A 19,360-nucleotide genomic window follows, 5' to 3' on the forward strand; every position below is an offset into this window, starting at 1 on the left:
TCACTTAGTGGATCTGTGACCTTGGTCAAGTCACTGGAACAATGTGAGATTTTACTCTTTACTGTGAAATTTTGTCATTTCAGTTAAAATTGGATGACAAGATAGGGATAAGGCATGGGCTTAAGATTAAAGAATAAATGAATAAATGGATGAATGGAAAACATTGGCGATACAAACAGAAAATTAGAGACAGTCATCATTCTCAAGAAAGGAGCTCATATTCTAGAAGAGGGGGAACAACACATAAAGGAGATTTCAGCTGTAAGTTAGCTGGAAAGATCCCATAGTCCACAGGGGGCATGAGCAAAGCACATGACAATGCACACTCTTTACTGTCATTTTCACTAATATAACCATATTTATTTCTAATCTTTAACCATTTCATACATTTTGTCAAATATGGAACTCCAAGATGCAGAAACTTTCCCTGCCAGTACAGGCTGTTCCTTTTTCTGAAACTTATATTTCTAGTCAGCTGTCTGAAGCTTTGAAAAGCTTAAGTTACCCAAGGTGTCAGAAAGCTGGTTTCAGAAGCTGGACAGTTAAAAATAAAATATCTTAATCTGGGGTTTATTGATTTTTAATTTAAAATATTATATTTCCTTATCATTGATTTCCTCTATGATCTTATATATTTGTTTTATATATTTAAAAGAAAATTCTTCTGAGAAAGTGACCTATTGGTTTCATTAGATTGACAAAGAGATCATTGTATGTGGTCAGATAGGAAAGAATTTAAAGAGTTAAGAAAAAATACGTGTGTGCATGCATGCATGTGTGTATGCGTGCTTGTGTGTGTGTGTGTGTGTGTGTGTGTGTGTGTGAGTGTTACACTTTGGGGACAGCTAGGTGGCACAGCGGATAGAGTGGGAGGCCTGAAGTCAGGAAAACTCATCTCCTTAAGCTCAAATGTGGCCTCAGACACTTGCTTAGTTCTATGACCCTGGCCAAGTCACTTAACCTTGTTTCCCTCAGTTCTTCATCTGTAAAATGAGCTGAAGAAAGAAATGACAAACCACTCCAGTATCTTTGCCAAGAAAAATTCCCAAATGCGGTAAAAGAGTAGTGTCAGACACAACTAAACAACAACAATGGTTTAGAATTCATAGTGGAACCTTTTGTTTGTTTTTAAAGTTACAAAAAGATTGGAAACAGAATCCTCTGGTCTTTCAGAATGCTATGTTTCTTAGACATATTTGGACTATGCTAAAAAGTGAGCTAGAAAATTCGAAGGATGGAAATACAGACAATAGTATACTTGAATCACACTTGAAACTTTAACAAAAGATTGTCAGCTGCCTGAGGGCAGGACCTGGTTTGTTTTAATCTTTGTATTCACAGTAGGGTAGTATTAGAACACTGTACAATGATGTACCAGAAAAGAACCTTCATAGAGCTTGAAGTATCCAAAAGACTGTGGATACTTAAGAGATGTTTTATAAATCTATTTCATTATTATTATCCTTTTAAAAGAAAGAATCTTTTTTTATTAGGGAACTCCTAGTGTGGAAACTCCTTACCCCCGCCCCCAGAAATTCAGGTCTGTAATTTGTAACTTGCAATCTTCAAGAGTTGCCTGGGGAATTAATATGTGAAAGCAAAATATCCTTATTACAAGTCCAGCTCTCTACCACTATCCCATGCTACCTATAATTTAACCTGTTATCCAGATGTTTTCAAAGCAAAGAGATTCAGCTTTGCATAAGAATTATCCATTTAACCATGAAATAATAAAGTTCTGTGTGACTCCCTAAAGACAATCTGGATCTAGGAATGTGAAACTTGATTTTGAAACATGCCTGCAAGGGGTTAATATAAGAAAGGATCATATGATCATCTAGTCTAATTGCTCATTTTAGAGATGAAGAATATGATGCTCAGGCAGGTAAAGGTAAACTTTCTTACCTGTGATCACATAGGTTACGATAATAAGGGGAAGAGTCAGTGAAAAGAACATTGGATTCAGAATTAGAAGACTTTGGTCTCCCTCAGCCATGTCTTAACCATCAAACTTTAGCCAAGACACTTCACTCTAACTTCACTTCTATAAATTGGAGATAATATTTATACTACATACCAAATAAGATTGTAAAGTCATATAGACATGTGATTAATCATTATAATTCCTACAATATTTGTTTGGTGATTTGAAAAATCTGTCTTCCTTTCCTTTGCTTAAAATTTGGAGTGAAAACTTTTTGAGGTCAGGAAAATCTTTTAGCCATGTAATCAATATACTTAGAACATGTCATGTCAATAAAATTTAATATATTTCTACTTCTTACACGCAAACATCCAGACACACTGGGCTACTAAGAAACCCTTATGTGTATGCCTGCATGTATGTATATGTAGTTCACATGTATGTATTTGTATATATTTGTGTACATACTTTTTTATCTGCATATGCATATGTGTATATGCACTTAAATGTATACACACATACATATATATGTGTATATACGTAAAACTCACATACATAATGTAAGAAAGATAAGAAATGTTGCCTATAAGCAAAAGGGGTAAATTAAAAGTCATTAAGAATTGTATCCTTGGGGCAGCTAGGTGGCAAAGTGGATAGAGCACTGGCTCTGGAGTCAGGAGGACTTGGGTTCAAATGTGACCTCAGACACATAACACTCACTAGCTGTGTGACTTTGGGCAAGTCACTTAACCCCAGTTACCTCAAGCACACGCACAAAAAAAATTGTATCCTTGCTTTAATAGTAACAGAATTGTATACCACTATTATAAAATTGCCATTGAATTCTTTGTTAAAACCAGGCATTACTTAGGGCCCTCTGAAGGAGTGTAATGTTATAAACTGCTTTATTTTTTTAAATATTGATTATTTTAACATTTTTTTCAAAAATGTTAAGTTCTAGATTTTCTCTTTCCCTTCCATCACTCCCCTACCCACTGAGGAGACAAAAGAATATATCAATTATACATATGAAATCATGCAAAACATATTTCCATATTGCCATATCATAAAAAAGCAATAAAACAATTAAAGAAAGCAAGAAATTTATACTTCCATTTGCACTCAGAATTTATCAGTTCTCTTCCTGGAGGTGGATAGCAATTTTTATCATGAGTCCTTTGGCATTACCTTAGATCTCTGTATTGATCACAGTAGTCAAGTATTTCACAGTCAATCATTATTATGACTGCTGTTACTGTGTACAATGATCTGGTTCTTTTCACTTCATTTTGCTCCAGTTCATATACGTCTTGCCATTTCTTTGTTTCTTTATTTTTTTCCCTAAAACCACTCCCTCATCATTTCTTATAGCAAAATAGTACTCCAACCCAATCATATACCACAACTTGTTCAGCCATTCCCCACTTGATCAACATTCTCTCAATTTACAATTCTTTGCCATCACAAAAAGAACTGTTATAAATATTTTTGCACACATAGGTCTTTTTTCCCTTTTTTTTTAACCTTCCTTGGAGAATAGACCTAATAGTGATATTGCTGGGTAAAAGGGTATGCACAGTTTTACAGCCCTTTGGGCATAGTTCCACATTATTCTCCAGAATGTTTAGCAAGTTCACTACTCCACCACTAATTCATTAATGTAACTATTTTCCCTCATCTCCTCCAGCATTTGTCATTCCTGATAGGTGTGAGTTGTTTTAATTTGCATTTCTGTAATCAGTAGTGATTTAGAGCATTTTTGTATGATTATAGATAGCTCTCTTTTCTTCTTCTGAAAACTGCTCATTCATATCTTTTGACCATTTATCAGTTGGGGAATGGCTCTTATTTTTATAAATTTCACTCAATTCCCAATATATTTAAGATAGGAGGGCTTTATCAGAGAAATGGGCTACAAAATGGTTTGATATTATATTATTGTCTATGGTACCTTTCAGCAAAATGTAATTTACCTGATTATCTCTTTCAATTAGGTCTAATTTTGCTTTTGCTTTGTCTGAGGTAATGATTGCCACACCTGCCCTATTCACTTCAACTGAAGCAGCTCTTCATTTCAACTTTGTATGTGTCTTTCTGTCTGAAATGTGTGTCTTGTGTGTACATTGTTGGTTTCTAGTTTACAATCTATTCTGTTGCCCCTTCTATTCTATGGATTAACTCATCTCATTCATATTGACAGTTATGATTACTGTGTATTTCCCTTCATCCCATTTTCCTTCCTTTATCCTCTATCTTTTTATACTGTCCTTTTTCAAAAGGGTTTTCCTTCTGATCACTGCAATGTCCAAACTGCCTTCCTCCTAATCGTCCCCTCCACCCCGATACACCTTAACCCTTTCCCTGTTATTTTCTTATTGATTGAGATAAAGTTCTATATCAAACTGAGTGTGTGTACATATACATATTCTTCTCTCTATGAACCAATTCTGATAAGAGTGAGGTTCAAGTATTGCCTGCCACTTCCATTTCTTCCTCCAGTATAAAAAGCACTACTATAAAAGCTTCTTTACAAGGCAGTAAGGTGTTACAGTGAATAGAGTGCCAGGCCTCAGACACTTACTAGCTGTATGAGCCTGGGCAGGTCACTTATTTGCCTCAGTTTCCTCATCTATAAAATGAGCTGAAGAAGGAAATGGCAAATCACTTCAGTATCTTTGACAAGAACACTCCAAATGGGGTCACAAAAAGTTGGATATGATTGAAATGACTGAACAAAAAAGCTCTTCCTTTCATGCCTCCCTTATGTGAGAAAAATGTGCCTTCTCCCTGTTTATCCTTCTTTCTCATCACTATATTCCTTTTTTTGGAGATAATCTCAACATAATGGGCTCATACTCATGCCCTCTGACTATAGAAACTCCTTCTATCTGCCCTAATAGTAATAAAGTTCCTAGAAGTTAAATGCAACATCTTCCCATACAGGAATATAAACAGTTTAACTTTATTGAGGCCCTTATGCTTAGTGTTTCATGTTTACATTTTTATGTTTCTCTTGAGTCTTCAGTTTGAATGTCAGATTTTCTATTCAACTCTGGTCTTTTCATCAGAAATGCTTGGATTAAATCATTAAATATCTACTTTCCCCCCTGAACGATTATACTCAGTTTTCTTGGCTAAGTTCTTCTTGGTTGTAATCCTAGGTCCTTTTTCTTCTGGAATATCATATTCCAAGTCCTCCACTGTTTTGATGTGAAAGCTGCTAAATCCTGTGTGATCCTAGCTATGGCTCCATATTTGAATTTTTTTTTTCCTAGCTGCTTGCTATATGTTTTCTTCGACCTATGAGCTCTGGAATTTGGCTATAATATTCCTGGAAGTTTTAGTTTTGGGATCTCTTTCAGGTGGTAATCAGTGGATTCTTTCAATTTCTATTTCACTCTCTGGATCTAAGATATCAGGGTTGTTTTTCTTGACAATTTCTTGAAATATGATGTCTAGGTTCTTTTTTTTTTTAAATCATGGCTTTCAGGTAGTACAATAATTATTAAGGCAACTTTCCTTGATTTATTGTTCAGATCAGTTCGTTTTCTAATGAGATCTTTCATATTTTCTTCTATTTTTTCTTTTTTTTTTTTGAAGTCTCATGTCTTCTACTTGCCCAATTCTAATTTTTAAGAAATGATTTTCTTTCTTTTTTTTTCTCTTTTCTTCTGTGCCCTTTTTTCCTTTGGTTTGTTTGTTTGTTTTTAGAGGCAATTGGGGTTAAGTGACTTGCCCAGGGTCATACAGCTAATAAGTGTCTGAGGCCAAATTTGAACCTAGGTGCTCCAACTTCAGGCCCAGGACTCTATCCACTGCATCACTTAGCTGCCCCAAGAAATGATTTTCTTCAGTGAGCTTTTGTATCTCTTTTTCCATTTGGGCAATTCTGCTTGCTAAGCAGTTCTTTTCTTCAGCGAATGTTTGTGTCTCTTTTCATATTAGACCAATTCTGTTTTGAAGGTGACTTTTTTTCATAATTTTTGTACCTCCTTTACCAAGTTACTAATTTTCTTTTCATAATTTTCTTGCATTACTCTCATTTATTTTCCCAATTTTTTCTTCTACTATTCTTTAACTCTTCTAAGAACTCTTGCTGGGCTTGGTTTTAATTAGCATTTTTCTTTGAGACTTTGCTTGTAGTAGCTATTGTCACATTATTGTATTCTTTTAAGTTTAGATCTTGGTCTTTCCTACCAGTAGCTTTTTGTGGTCAAGTTCTTTGTTGTTTTTGTTGTTATTGTTTACTCATTTTCCCAGCCCTTTTCTTCATTTTGTACTTTATGTTAAAATTGGGATCTGCTCACCTGGGGGGTGGGAAGGTATTGTGTCTTGACACAGGATGTTTTCAGAGCTAGTTTTGGGGGTCTGCAAGTTTTTGTGGGTTCTAAGGAATTTATCCTAGAAGAAATGTGATTACTGCTTTCTTGGTCTGTACTCTGGTCTTTACTCAGGAAGGCCCTTGCTCCTATGCAGCTGCAAATACTATTGCTCCTCTTGTCCCTATAACTGTGAACAGGGCCCCTGCTCCCTTCTGACAGATCACAAGTGCTCTTCTCTGTCCTGAGTGGAACTGCCATTAAGAATTGCTTATGGGCGATAGAGTTGCAAAAAGTGCAAGCTGTACCTAGTGCCAGCAAAGGGCTCCCTGTAATCTCTTTCTGACCTGTTGTCTGACCCTCTTTCTGTGCCTCAGTTGAGAGCTCCCAAAGCTACTGGTGTTGCTGCTGTCATGGCTGCCTCCAAGGCCCACCACTGGCTGGGGCTTCTGCCTTGCTCCACGTCTATGCCCACCCCAGTATTACAGACCTCTCCTGTGGACCTTCTAAGTTGTCTTATGTGGCAAAAGCCTCCTTCTGACCTTTGGTTGACTTTGCCACTCCAGAATTTGATTTAAGCAATATTTTAAAATTATTTTGAGAGGAATGTTGAGAAAGTTCAGCTGGGTCCTGGCCTGTACTCTGCCATCTATAAATGCCTTCTTGTGTGAAGGTTTTAACTATGAATTATTTAAAATCTGTGAGGTTATTGTTTAGCGAATAAAGAGCTGGGCTTTGTGTAAGGAAGGCCTGGGGTCAAATCCTGCTTCTGCTTACTAGATGTGGGACCCTGGCAAAGTCACTTAACTTCTGTTTGTTTCTGGAAATTTTAGTAAATACTAACTTACAAAAGGACTGCAATTTACCTCTTTGGATAAAGCTCTCATGCTAACAGATTGCAAATCTGTCATTTATTTTTGTAGTGAGAGTCTCTATACATAGCCTAGTCTACAGGGTAGCTTTAGGGCAAACATATATCTCTAAACAAGGTACCAACACTTAGACAGACTCTTTCACGTGTTAATTTCACAGCACCTTGGAGGGATTTACAAAATACATTGGAGAAATCCATGTGATTTGCATGGCCTGAAGTCTAAGTTGTTCCTATGGTTTGACACATGCCATGTATTATGTGCAAGAAAACACGGTGTAAATTATGGGAAAATACAAATTATGCAAATGTGAATATTGGATTTCAGTGAATACCACAAGCCCTGCAATTCAGCTTTTTAAATAATCTTGTCAACCTTAGTGGACATTTTCTAGTAGCGCAAGGGTTGATTTGAGTGCATTAATATTTAACATAATCAAAGAAGTCCATATTCTCCATGTATAATTTGCAGAGGCAACATAGTGTAATAGTTTGTGGGGTCAGTCTAGAATTCAGAAAAATCTGTGTTCAAGTTGCATCTGAGACACACTGTCCAGGTGGCCATGGGCAACCCATTTAAGTATTAAATGCTTTAGGCTGCTCTTTACAACTGTGGTGACAAAATGCTGAGCCTAGAATCCAAAAAATTCTTACCAGCTGTGTGACCTTAAGCATGGGAATTAACCTCTCTAAGGTTCAGTTTCCTCATCTGCAAAATGGGGAAAAATAATAATACTTACTTCACAGGGCTGTGAGGATCAGATGGGATTATACCTGTAAAATTTTATACACATTATTACTACTATGAATTAAAGATGATTTGCAGATCTTCATCAGCATGGATGAGTTTTTCACTTCAGGTTTACAGATGAAATAAAAGGTCTTAACAGTCATCACTGATTAAGTTTACCATGTGCCTGCATTGTGGTAGATACTGGGAACAGAAAGAAAGGAAAAAGTAGTTCTTGGCTCCAAGGACCTCATACTATAATAGGGATAGATGACAGGAAAGCAACTATGCACATGTATACATACATGCATGTGTGCATAATGTAAATGGGATGTAATTTCAGAGTGAAGACATCAGTAGACTTGGGAGGGGGTGAACATAGGAAAGGCCTTTTATAAAAAAATGAGATCTGAGTTGAGTCTTGAAGGCAATCAGGAAAGCAAGTAGGCAGAGGTGAGGAGGAATAGCATTCCAGAAATGGGGGATGGCCAGTGAAATGATGTAGAGTCCAGCATGGAATGTTGTATGGGACGAACATGAAGAAAACCAATGTCCCTGCACTATATAATATGCATAAGGGAATGAAGGGGCCAGATTGTTTAGGAAAAAACTTTAAATTCTGAACAAAAATTTATGTTTGATGTTGAAGTTAATTGGGAGTCACTGGCATTTATTGAATGTTAGAGTAGCAGAGTCAATGACAATTAATCTCAAAGTTTGAAATGACAATAATAGATGATAATTCTTATTTTCCTGAGAAAAGTATAGCAGGTTTGATGACCCTGTGATATATATAGGAAACTGGGCCTCTGAAAGAGGAAGGACAAGGTCATGCAGGTATTAAACTGCAGAACTGAAACTCCATTCATGCCAAACTTTGCTAACAACATTCAGGGCTCTTTTTACTACATTACATAAGACCTCTTGTTTACTACTTTATTAATCATTCTAGGGAAGGGGAGAAGAGAAGACTTCCTATGGAATACAGACTGCAATCTATTCTCCAATTCTGGACGCTGTGCTATCTTCTGCAGTTATTACCACAAGGGTTATGAGGCATGACCTTGTGTGCAATTTCTGCAAGCAACTAGGGACTTTTCCAAATAGTTGAGCTAGACTTTAAGCTGAATTTTAAAAGGACTACTTTTTCCTTCAAGTTCATTCTGTTGTATAATCTAGCAATATTATGACATCCTTAACTCTGATCTTACAAAAGGGCTGTATTTATAGCTGAATTCATAAATTCTTATGACTCAGCCCATAAAATCTGTCATGAATCGGTACTTGAAAAGTGAGAAAAATATACCTGCCTCTGTTAAAACCATGGAGGGGGCAATTAAAACCAATATGTTGTGTCCCTTCCCTACTTGTTTATACATTTAAATTGCCTCTCTGTCAAGGAAATGCTAAAATTTCATAGAATTGGTGATGATGAGGTTATATAAACAAATAGATTTTTTTTTTATCTGTAAAGACTGATATCACAGGGTTATTATAAGACTCAGTGATAACTATTTCAAGAATCCATGGTTTTATCTGGAAGATACTACAGTATTGGCCGACAATATATCAATAATACTGACAATTTAAGTGAAAAGTACCATCTGCAATAATCCTATAGAAAGTTGCTCCTTTAAATTTATCTATGACGAAGTCTAGAAGACTAAGCCTAGGATATTCTGATAAGCTTTCTGACTTGAGAGCACCTACCAGGTCTCATATTCAGCTAGATTTGCATGTGAGAGCTCTGGGCAACCTCCACAACATGGTGAGACACTGGAATAGGTCATTACAGAGGGAATAATCTTACAAATAATAATGATGACAATTATAATAGCTCATATGTATGCTATGCTTTAAACTTACAAAGTGCTTTCCTCACAACAATCCTGTGAGGGAAATAGTATATTTTATTGCCATTTTAAAAATATGAACACTGAGGGTAAGCGTGATTAAGCATGGTCACATGCAATGCAAGTACAAGCCAGGGTCAAATAAAACACTTTGTAAGCTGTAAACCATGATGCAAATATCAGTCATTTTACCCCCTTTCTTTGTATCTCTACTGCTTAGTACAATGACTGACATATTTATTGCTGTCATTGAGTCTTTGTGACCCAACTCTCTGTGATCCCATTTGATGTTTTCTTGGCAGAGATACTGGAATTGGTTTGCCATTTCCTTCTCCATCTCATTTTACAGTTGAGAAACTGAAGCAAATAGGGTTAAGTGACTTGCCCAGGGTCATACAGCTAGTAATGTCTGGGGCCAGATTTGAGCTCAGGAAGATGGATCTTTTTGACTCTAGGCCCTGTACTCTATCTGTTGCCCCACCTGGCTGCCCTCCACCTGGCATATAGTAGGTACTTAATAAATACTTCTTGACTTGACTTATTATTAGCCCCATTATCTCATTCCTCTAATCTCCAATTCAGCAATTCAGCTCTGGCTCAGTGAGCATTTCTTAGGGTTGGCCAGACCAGACACAGACCCCAGCATGCTGCTTTCTACTCCTCTTCATTCTATGCTGACTCCATGCTCTTCCTTCTGCACTTATTATCCCCCTGACCCATCCTCATCCCACCTTTACCTCTGGACATAGTTATCTAATCAACTGTATAATTCCTAGGGAGGATATGGTAATAAATTACTCATGGTTTTCAGTCACCAGCCCTGAGACTTCTTAGATAAAACATGTCTTCTTGACCTTCATTTCCTTATACATGTTGCCTCTACTAAATAGAATGAAAGCTATTCCAAGACACGGACTCTTTTGCTTTTTTTGTATTTGTACCCACAATTCTTGGTACAATGCTGAGCACAGAGTAAATGTTTTTTTTTCCCATTGATCCACATAATAATAATAATGATAATTATTACATTATTATAATTAATTGTAATTAATAAAAATATCATTATTATATGAGTCAATATGGTGAAATGGAAGGACATTGGACCTAGAGTGAGAAGATGTGGTTCTCTTTTTTTTGTGTGATTACTTATGTAGGTGACAACCTCTCTGGACCCCTAGTTTCCTCATCTATAAAAGGCTTCACTTACTACCTTGTGGGACTTTCATAAGAAAAGCACTTTGTAAACCTTAATAATGATCATAAGCATCATCCTTATCCTTACAGGGAAGTGCTTTGGAAGCTTTAAAGGGATGGGAGTTGGACCTGGGATAGGGGGCAATCGTTGATGAGAAAACTCCCTTTACTAAAGAAAATCAGCACCTTCTCTGCACCTTAGAGTCTCAGAGAGTTGCCTGGGGCCTTGAGGGCAAGCTACTTGCCCCAGATCACATGATCAGTATGTGTCAGAGTTTGAACTAAACCCAGATTTTCCTGTCTCTATAGCTGTTCTTCATTCACTACTTTGCACTGACTCTCTGTCATCATAAAAGGCATATAAATATGAGGTGTTGCTGTTGCTGCTGTTTTAACATTTTGTCCACATTATGTCTTTGAAGCCAGACATTTCTAGATAGGCACTGACTGTCACCAAAATAAATATTCAAACAAATAGACATAGAGATAGTTGATAGATACATAGCAAATAGATAGATAATAAGTACAAAGATAGATGATAAATACAAAGATAGAGAGATAGATGATAGGTAAAAAGATAGATAATAGGTACAAAGATAGATAGACAATAAATACAAAGGTAGATGACAGGTACATAGATACATGATAGGTACAAAGATAGAGAAATAGATATATGAAGGTACAAAGATAGAGGATAGGTACAAAGACAGATAATAGGTACAAAGATAGGTAGATGGATAGATAGATAGATAGATAGATAGATAGATAGATAGATAGAATGATGGATTTTTTAGAGGAAACAATAGTTAATAATATTTCTTAATACAATGCTATGGATTTAGAATTAATATATGGCACTTCTAATCCCATCCTTATGTCCTTACGGCATTTGGGAAATTGCCTTCTGTGTGTGTGCATATCTATGCCCATGTGTCTTGTTCTCTTTATGATACCAGCACTGTAGCAAAAAAAAAAAAAAAAAAACCAATCAGATTCCAAAGTTGGCTGGCAGTTGTATTAATGATGCATGAATTGGGAAAGAATAGCTGATCCTCCACACCTATCTTTGCTCTGCAGTAGTCACCCTCAGTGCTGTAGTAATGTGTGCTTTGTCAGGAAAATATACAGATCTGTTGCCTAGTCCTCCCCAGGAACAGTGTCTGTCCTAACAAGTTGCCATTCTTTTGAGAAAAGTCTTTCCTCCTCCTTTCTCTGGAAGACAAGTAATTTAAGCTGAAATTATTCATAATTCATCCCATCATGCTTAGGAATTGCTGAGCACGCTGTGAATGCATCTCTTTATTGACTTGAGTACCCAAGGGAAAAAAAAAACAACCTTTATATACTTCCATATAACTTCTCAGTGGGATTGTGTAAACTTCTGCAAGTGTTGTTGCAAATCAGTGTCTGAGCTGTCTTAATGGCTAAACTGTCAACAGACTGGAAAGTTTAATTTCTCAGTTACATTTTCTTATGAAGGATTGCATTAATAAGTAACTTCCTGAATATAAGACCTCAGAAAAACTCATGAAAAGATTGTGTGCCTACTAAGGGGCAATGGTGCAATATGTTGGCCAAAAAAAATTAAACCATATTAGGTGCATTAAGATAAGGGAGGAAGGAAAGAAAGAAGAGAGGAAAAGAAAAGGCAAAGAAAGAAAAAGAGAAGGAAGGGAGAAACAAAGGGAGGGAGGGAGGAAGGGAGGAAGGAATGAAGAAAGAAAGGAAGAAGGAATGAAGAAAGAAAGGAAAAGAAGGAAGAGAGGGAAGGTGTGAGAGAGAAGAGAGGAAAAAAGGAGGGAGGAAAGGAGAGAAGAAAGGAGAGGAAAGGGAGAAAAGAAGGAAACAAGCAAGTATAAAGTGCCTACTATGTGCCAGGCATGGTGTATTACCTTATTTGATCCTCATAAAGACACATCCATCCAACCCACATTTATTAAGTTCCTACTATGTATAAGGCACTATGTTAGATTTTCTGGATATAAGATAAACAAAAGTCCCTGTTCTGTAGTGATTCATGTTATTTTCGAGACATAACTTGTAAAAATATAAAAAAAAAACCCTGTTATACAAATGTATGTGTTCTTAGGCATACCACAGATATCTATCACTATATATCTTAATAATTTGAGGAAGAGAAAACACTTGTACTTGGGAGATCAGGAGAAAAATACCCAACAGGAGCTGTCATATGAGCTGAGACTTGAAAAATGCTAAGGGTTCAATGAGGTAAAGATGCGGAGGGAATGTACTCTCTAGTTTGTGTAGGGAGGATAGAGGCTGGAAATGAAATACTGATTTTAGGGACTAGTAAGTAACCTAGTTTGGTTCCAATGTAGAGTGTGTGAAGAACAATGGTGAGAAAAATCTAGAAAGGTGGTCTGGAACTAGACTAGGAAGGGTTTTAAATGTCAAGTTGAAGAGTTCATTGTTTTATCCCAGAGACAAAAGAGAGACACTGAGGGTTCTTAAACAGAGAGTAGCATCAGATTTTTTCTTCACTTCTAGATGGTACTTTGAGAAGTTGAAAGATGTTCAGATGTGTGCAACAAGCATGGTGATACAGCTATAGTATCCCCTAAGGGCAAGATGACTGCCATTAAATATTTTAAAGATTGTCCTGTGGAAGAACAATTAGACTAACTGTGTTTGGCTCCACAGTATAGACCGAGAAGACATTTGGGGGAAGTTATAGAGAAGTAGATTTCAGATTGCTATAAAGCAAAATCTTCTAATAGTTATAGCTGTCTAAATATGTGATAGGTTAATTTGGAAGGCAGTGAGTTCCTCATCTCTAGAAGTCCTCAAATAGAGTCTTGATTGCTGCTCGGTGGAGATCTTGCAGAAGTAGCTGCTATGTTCCACTAAACATCTAAATAAATTGTTGATTTCTCAGAATCTGTGACTCTGTCAAGTACATTTAACTTTCAATTAGAAAAAAAAATTAGTTCCAAGACTGGGTTTCTTGTTAATCTGCAAATGGGGGCCCACCAGGATGCTAGATTGAGTAGGTCGCTGTTTTAGAATTGAATGATATCATTTCTTACTTTCTAAAATCTTTTACTAGTGTATGGGGAATCGTTTATTACATCCCCCCCTGCAAAGGGCCCAGGCAGAAACACATTATATATTCTGGGGGAAGGGGAGGTAAGGCATTCTCTGATAGACAGAAGTTCTTTGGCAAGGCACCTATTTCCAGTACTGCTATCAATAATCATGAGGCCCATCCTACTTTGGGGTTGCATATACTGTGCTACAATCATTAGCAGTTGCTAAGAAATACTATATAAGCTGTCCAATAAACTTGATGGATGGTCTAATTAACTCTTCATCAGCATCCGTTTTTAAAGATGCTACCTACTGAACCTGATGGCACTTTATGACCTTCATGTTGAGTATACAGCTAATTACTCCTTGGACAATAATTATTAAGTTTCTTAAGTCTCAGTCAGTCATTTTGTCTTTTAAATGAATAGGCCACTGAGCCTCTCAATTCATTTGACTTCATAACTACGGTTCTCAGAGGATTACTTAAAGCCTGCTACAGTATGTACAATTCATATAAACATATTTAAGTAGATTACAAAGATGTCCATTTTGTAGGTTTTCCATTGATCGGCACACTGACCTTGAGAGACAGTTCAACATTAATGCAGAAGATGGGAGAATAACATTGGCAACACCCCTCGACCGAGAGACGAGTATGTGGCACAACATAACGATCATAGCTACTGAAATTAGTAAGTGTCTGGGTTTGTCCATTATTTTTATTTGATTTTGCCTCATTTCTGATATTGATCCAATGAAGTCAGTCCCTAGATAAGATTTCTTGGGGGACAAGGAAAGGAGGAGTTATATTCTGCCTGTGTGAGGAGAAGATACATGCGGATGAAATTGTATATTCACCAAATTATCCAAGGAATAATTTAATAAAGGGTGCTCCTTTTCCAATATATCTCTTGGTAATTGGTGCCTAGCCCCTTTCTGTGTTTTGTCTAACAACTTATAAAGGAAATGGCTTTTCATGGGGGTCACTGAAAGTTTCATAATTAAAATTCCGTAACTAGATTGTCCAGAATATGAGAATGAGGGAAGCATAACATGCCCTTCTTTTAGAGGAAATACTTCCCTCCCACCCCTCCACCCCCACACCATTCTAGGGTATATCTTATATGTCTTCAGAAACAGAAAATTCTTCCATCAGCCAGCGAGCTATGCTGAAACAGTGAATCAAGCTGCCTACAGATAAAGAATAAGGTGATACTTGACACAAACGTTAATTCCTGGCTGGAAAAGGGCAAACAAGTCTCAGCACAAATCTGTAGATAAGGATGTAAATGCAGAATTAGCCATGCATGATCTAAGCCATTAAAGGAAAGAACATAGGGATCAGTAATCAAAGGCAAGAGAAAGCCTAATGTGCATTTCAAATAGCTTGCAAATAGGTTTGACTTGTTTTGGTTATTGATGCTATTTTATAACATGTATTTTCCCAAATCTAGAGGAAGGTCTAGGGAAATAATTTTAGGAAACTACACTATTTTGGAATTGAGTGACTATTTAAAACCCCACTAAGTAACAGAGCACCCCTGAAAGGCAGGGAAATAAAGAGAACTGAGGGTATACTCTATGAGGACCGAGTTAAAATTGCTTTAAGAGTAGCATGTCGTTGGACAAAAAGTTCAGACAAATGAAATTAAGCAAAAAAAAATAGATGTTAGGAAAGTTCATCTGTTATCTCATAATGAGAATGGAGAAGCTGTTCCTCATCCTCTTGTGTCAAATTCACTTAACAGAGGCTAAGATGGTTCTACTGTAGGCATTCCCCAAGTACTTAAGCAGTAATAGATCTAGTCTGCCATCACAGTAAATGTGTAAATCTCATTACTGCAACTGGGAGTTAGATGCACATGTGTTAACAGTAGATTAGGCTTCTAAAGTTGTTACATCCCTAATGGAGCTGCTAAGGAGGTAACCCACTTTTCCTAAGCCCCCAATGCACACCTTATATTACTCCTGCTGTTAGTCATTTGCTGTATTTTAATTACCATTGACCTAATATGAAAAAAATGATCACAATTTTAATATTATGATTTTGTTACTTATAAACATCTTCTCTTAGATGTGGGGATAATAGGACTAGGAAACATTATACAGGCACCCTACGGCCATGTTCATTTTTGAAAGTGCAGTTGGACAAATAAGCAACTAAATTTTTTTAAAAGTATTTATTAAACACTCTATATATGCCAGACACTGTGCCAAACAATGAAGGGGAATACAATATGAATTGCATAATCTCTGCCCTCATAAAGTTTACAGTATGGAGGGAGTAAGTCATAAGCCCATGAAAATGCAATTAATGTAATATGTAACAAGGTTCAAATAGATGTCATGAACAATTAGCAATACAGGATTTCAGGAAGAGATCATTTCTAGCTAAAGCAACAAGGGGAAATGTGGGCTTTTAACTGGAGTTAGAAAAAGTTATGGATTTTCCCCTACTGTGTTAAAAGTTGCTATGACTGCCTGTTGCCTTTGAGATAAATTATAGACTCCTTCTCTTGACATTTAAAGCTCCTATAATATCAATCAATCAATAAACACTATGCACCTACTATATTTCAGGCACCGTGCTAAGCGCTGGGCATATAAAAAGAGGCAGAAGGCAGTTATGACCCTCATGGAGTTTATAATCTAGTGCAGGAGATAATATGTGAACAGATATACACAAAGTAAGCTATATGCAAAAAAAAAAAAAGAGAGAGAAAGAATTAACAGAGGGAAGGTAATAGAATTAAGAGGGTTTGGGAAGATTAAAAGATGGCTCCCATCTATCTTTCCAGCCTTAAAAACAATATTTCTAGATGCTAGGCATTATCATTATCTCTTCTCTTGGAGCATGCTACATTCCAGCCAGGCTGGCCTTCTTGCTTGTCTGTGGGCTTAACCTTCTACTTGCTTCCTTCACATCTTTATGTAGAAGTTTTCTGTTTCATTTATTTATTTATTTATTTGCCCTATACCTGAAATATTCTTTCACTTTTGCCTCATAATCTCTGTTTTCTTGCAAAGCTTAACTCAGGTGTCTTTTGCTACCCAGATCTGTTTCTGTTTCCTCTATTTGTTAATACTCTATCCTTCTTCAAATTAGGCTATGTTGACTTATTGATTTTCCTGTTGTAGAATATATTCTGCCGGAAACAAAGGATTTGTGTGTGTGTGTGTATGTGTGTGTGTGTGTGTGTGTTTGTATGTGCATGTGTGTATACATACACATACAAACACACACATATATTATAAATATAAACTTGTATGTGTTACATATGGTTACTTGTGTATATTTTTATTTTTATGTCTCCACCACCTGATACAGTGCCTGGCACATGGCAGGGACCTAATAAGTTTTGCTGAACTGCAATGAATTGTTGAATTGAGGGAAGTCCTTGTGGAACTGGAGAACAGCATGAGCAAAAACAAACACAAATAAGAATCAGACTTCTAGAATGTTGCTGCTGTAAAGTACTGTGCACATTATTTAGTCCAACTCTCTCTCTCTCTCTCTTTTTTTTTTTTTTGTGAGGTGATTGGGGTTTAGTGACTTGCCCAGGCTTACACAGCCAGTAAGTGCCAAGTGTCTGAGGCCAGATTTGAACTGAGGTCCTCCTGACTCTTCGGCCACCTAGCTGCCTCCAACCCTCTCCTTTTAAAGACAAAGAAACTGAGGTCCAAATAAGAGGGAAAGTGATTGGTTCTAAAACCCTTACTAATTAGTGGCAGAATCATGATCAACAGCAAGGTCTCCCATGCAGGATTCTTCCAGGGTAAATTCTTAGTACATAAAGAGAATCTTAGCTCCAGTGGGGGGTTTCACTCTATGGATGTGGTGAGAGGCAAGGCACTGGAGCCTGATTGTGGAGTGCTTTGAATTTCAGGCTAAAGAGTTTGGATTTTATTATATAGATGGTGAGAGGCTGTGATTTCTTATACGCAAGAGAGTGGGGTGGCCAGAGTTATCCCATATAAAGATTAATCTCAGAGAGGTAACGGCAAAGAAATGGAATGAACATTGTGCTAGAAGCAGGGGTTATTTGTCCTCGTACCTGCTCTGTTAATAATTAGCTTGGGCAATCTCCTCTTGGCTTCAGTTTTCTCATCTATAAAATGGGACCATAGGACCAGATTACCTTTAAGGTCTTTTCCATTTCTATAAGGTGATTCAAGTAAATAATTCTCCAAATACTTATTAAATATCTCACACACCTGACTCTAGGGATTAAAAACAAACAAACAAACAAACATGAAATAGTTCCCACTCTCATGGAGATGCCGTAGTACTTGATGGATTTTGCATGCAGACAAGCAGGTAAATTCAAAGCATCTATAAAGTATTTCAAAGTAATTTTAGAAGAGGATTCTAATACATGGAGATAGGGTATCAGAAAAGGCCTTATTTAGGAGATGGCAACTGAGTTGCTTTTTTGGATGAATAGCTTCTGCGAGATAGAGATGAGTGCAGTTAGGTGATTCTATCGGCTATGAAGAGAATGGATTAAAGGTGAAAAAGACTAGAGGCAGTGATATTATTTAGATGGTAGCAGGGGGAATAGAAAGGGAGAAACAGATAAGAGAGACATGATAAAGTAAGAATCCTTGCTATTTGGTGTTTGGTTGGCTCTAGATGGTTAAGGAAATGGAAGAGTCAAATATACTCCAAGATTTTGAGCCTATGGGACTGGAATAGTGGTGGTGCCATTAACAGAAAGCAAGCTATGACTGGTCACCAGAATTAGTTTCTAAACAGGAGGCATATAATTGACCATTAAATTAAACTCCCCTGTGTTAAGAGATAATGCATTACTATGGGCTACTACTGTGCGTTGAACACATTATTGCAAATAATGCTTTCTTGTTAATTACTGCTAAATCTAGTAGGCAAATGCCAATTTGATAGCCCTCAAGGATTCTTTGCTCTTGGCATCGAGCCTGGATGACAGAATTTTTGTTTTCATCCAAACCAGGCTACATGGAAAGAAAGATACCACTCATGTGAGCTAATAACTCATGCTTAGTATTCAATTCACCATGCAAACTGGGCCATGGACTTTCAAGGAAGCTGACTGCCTTCTAGACACTTTCAGGATGAGATTAATCAGAAATCAGTTGTTCCAGGAAGGTTCCCCTAACGACTTATTACTTTGTTGTTGTTCCCTCCCCCCAAGACTAGCCTATGCCTTTCACACTGCACTGGAGGCATAAGATTCACTGAGTGGATAAATCCTAGAATCCCAGAGCTCAAAGGGAGCTCAGAGGTCACACCATTCAATCCGTACTTGGATTTGGAAGCCCATCCATACCACGTGCATTAAGTCATCATCCAGTCCTTGCCTGAAAAGATTGACTTATAGGATCATAGTATCATAGATTTAGAGTTGGAAGAGACCTTAGAGGTCATCAACCTCCTCATTT

At 37.0% G+C, this 19,360-nt stretch overlaps 1 protein-coding gene across 1 annotated transcript in view; it reads left to right on the forward strand.

The window, feature by feature from the left end:
• Window positions 1-19,360, forward strand: part of CDH8 (cadherin 8) — a 501,032-nt gene that overhangs the window by 320,447 nt on the left and 161,225 nt on the right. Inside the window, exon 8 of the mRNA XM_078149450.1 lies at window positions 14,495-14,631. Within this exon, the coding sequence (XP_078005576.1) occupies window positions 14,495-14,631 (137 nt within the window). The remainder of the gene's footprint in view (window positions 1-14,494; window positions 14,632-19,360) is intronic.

This window comes from Phascolarctos cinereus, unplaced genomic scaffold (assembly GCF_003287225.1).
Source record: "Phascolarctos cinereus isolate Bilbo 61053 unplaced genomic scaffold, phaCin_HiC Scaffold_2;HRSCAF=192, whole genome shotgun sequence".
Lineage (NCBI taxonomy): Eukaryota > Metazoa > Chordata > Mammalia > Diprotodontia > Phascolarctidae > Phascolarctos > Phascolarctos cinereus.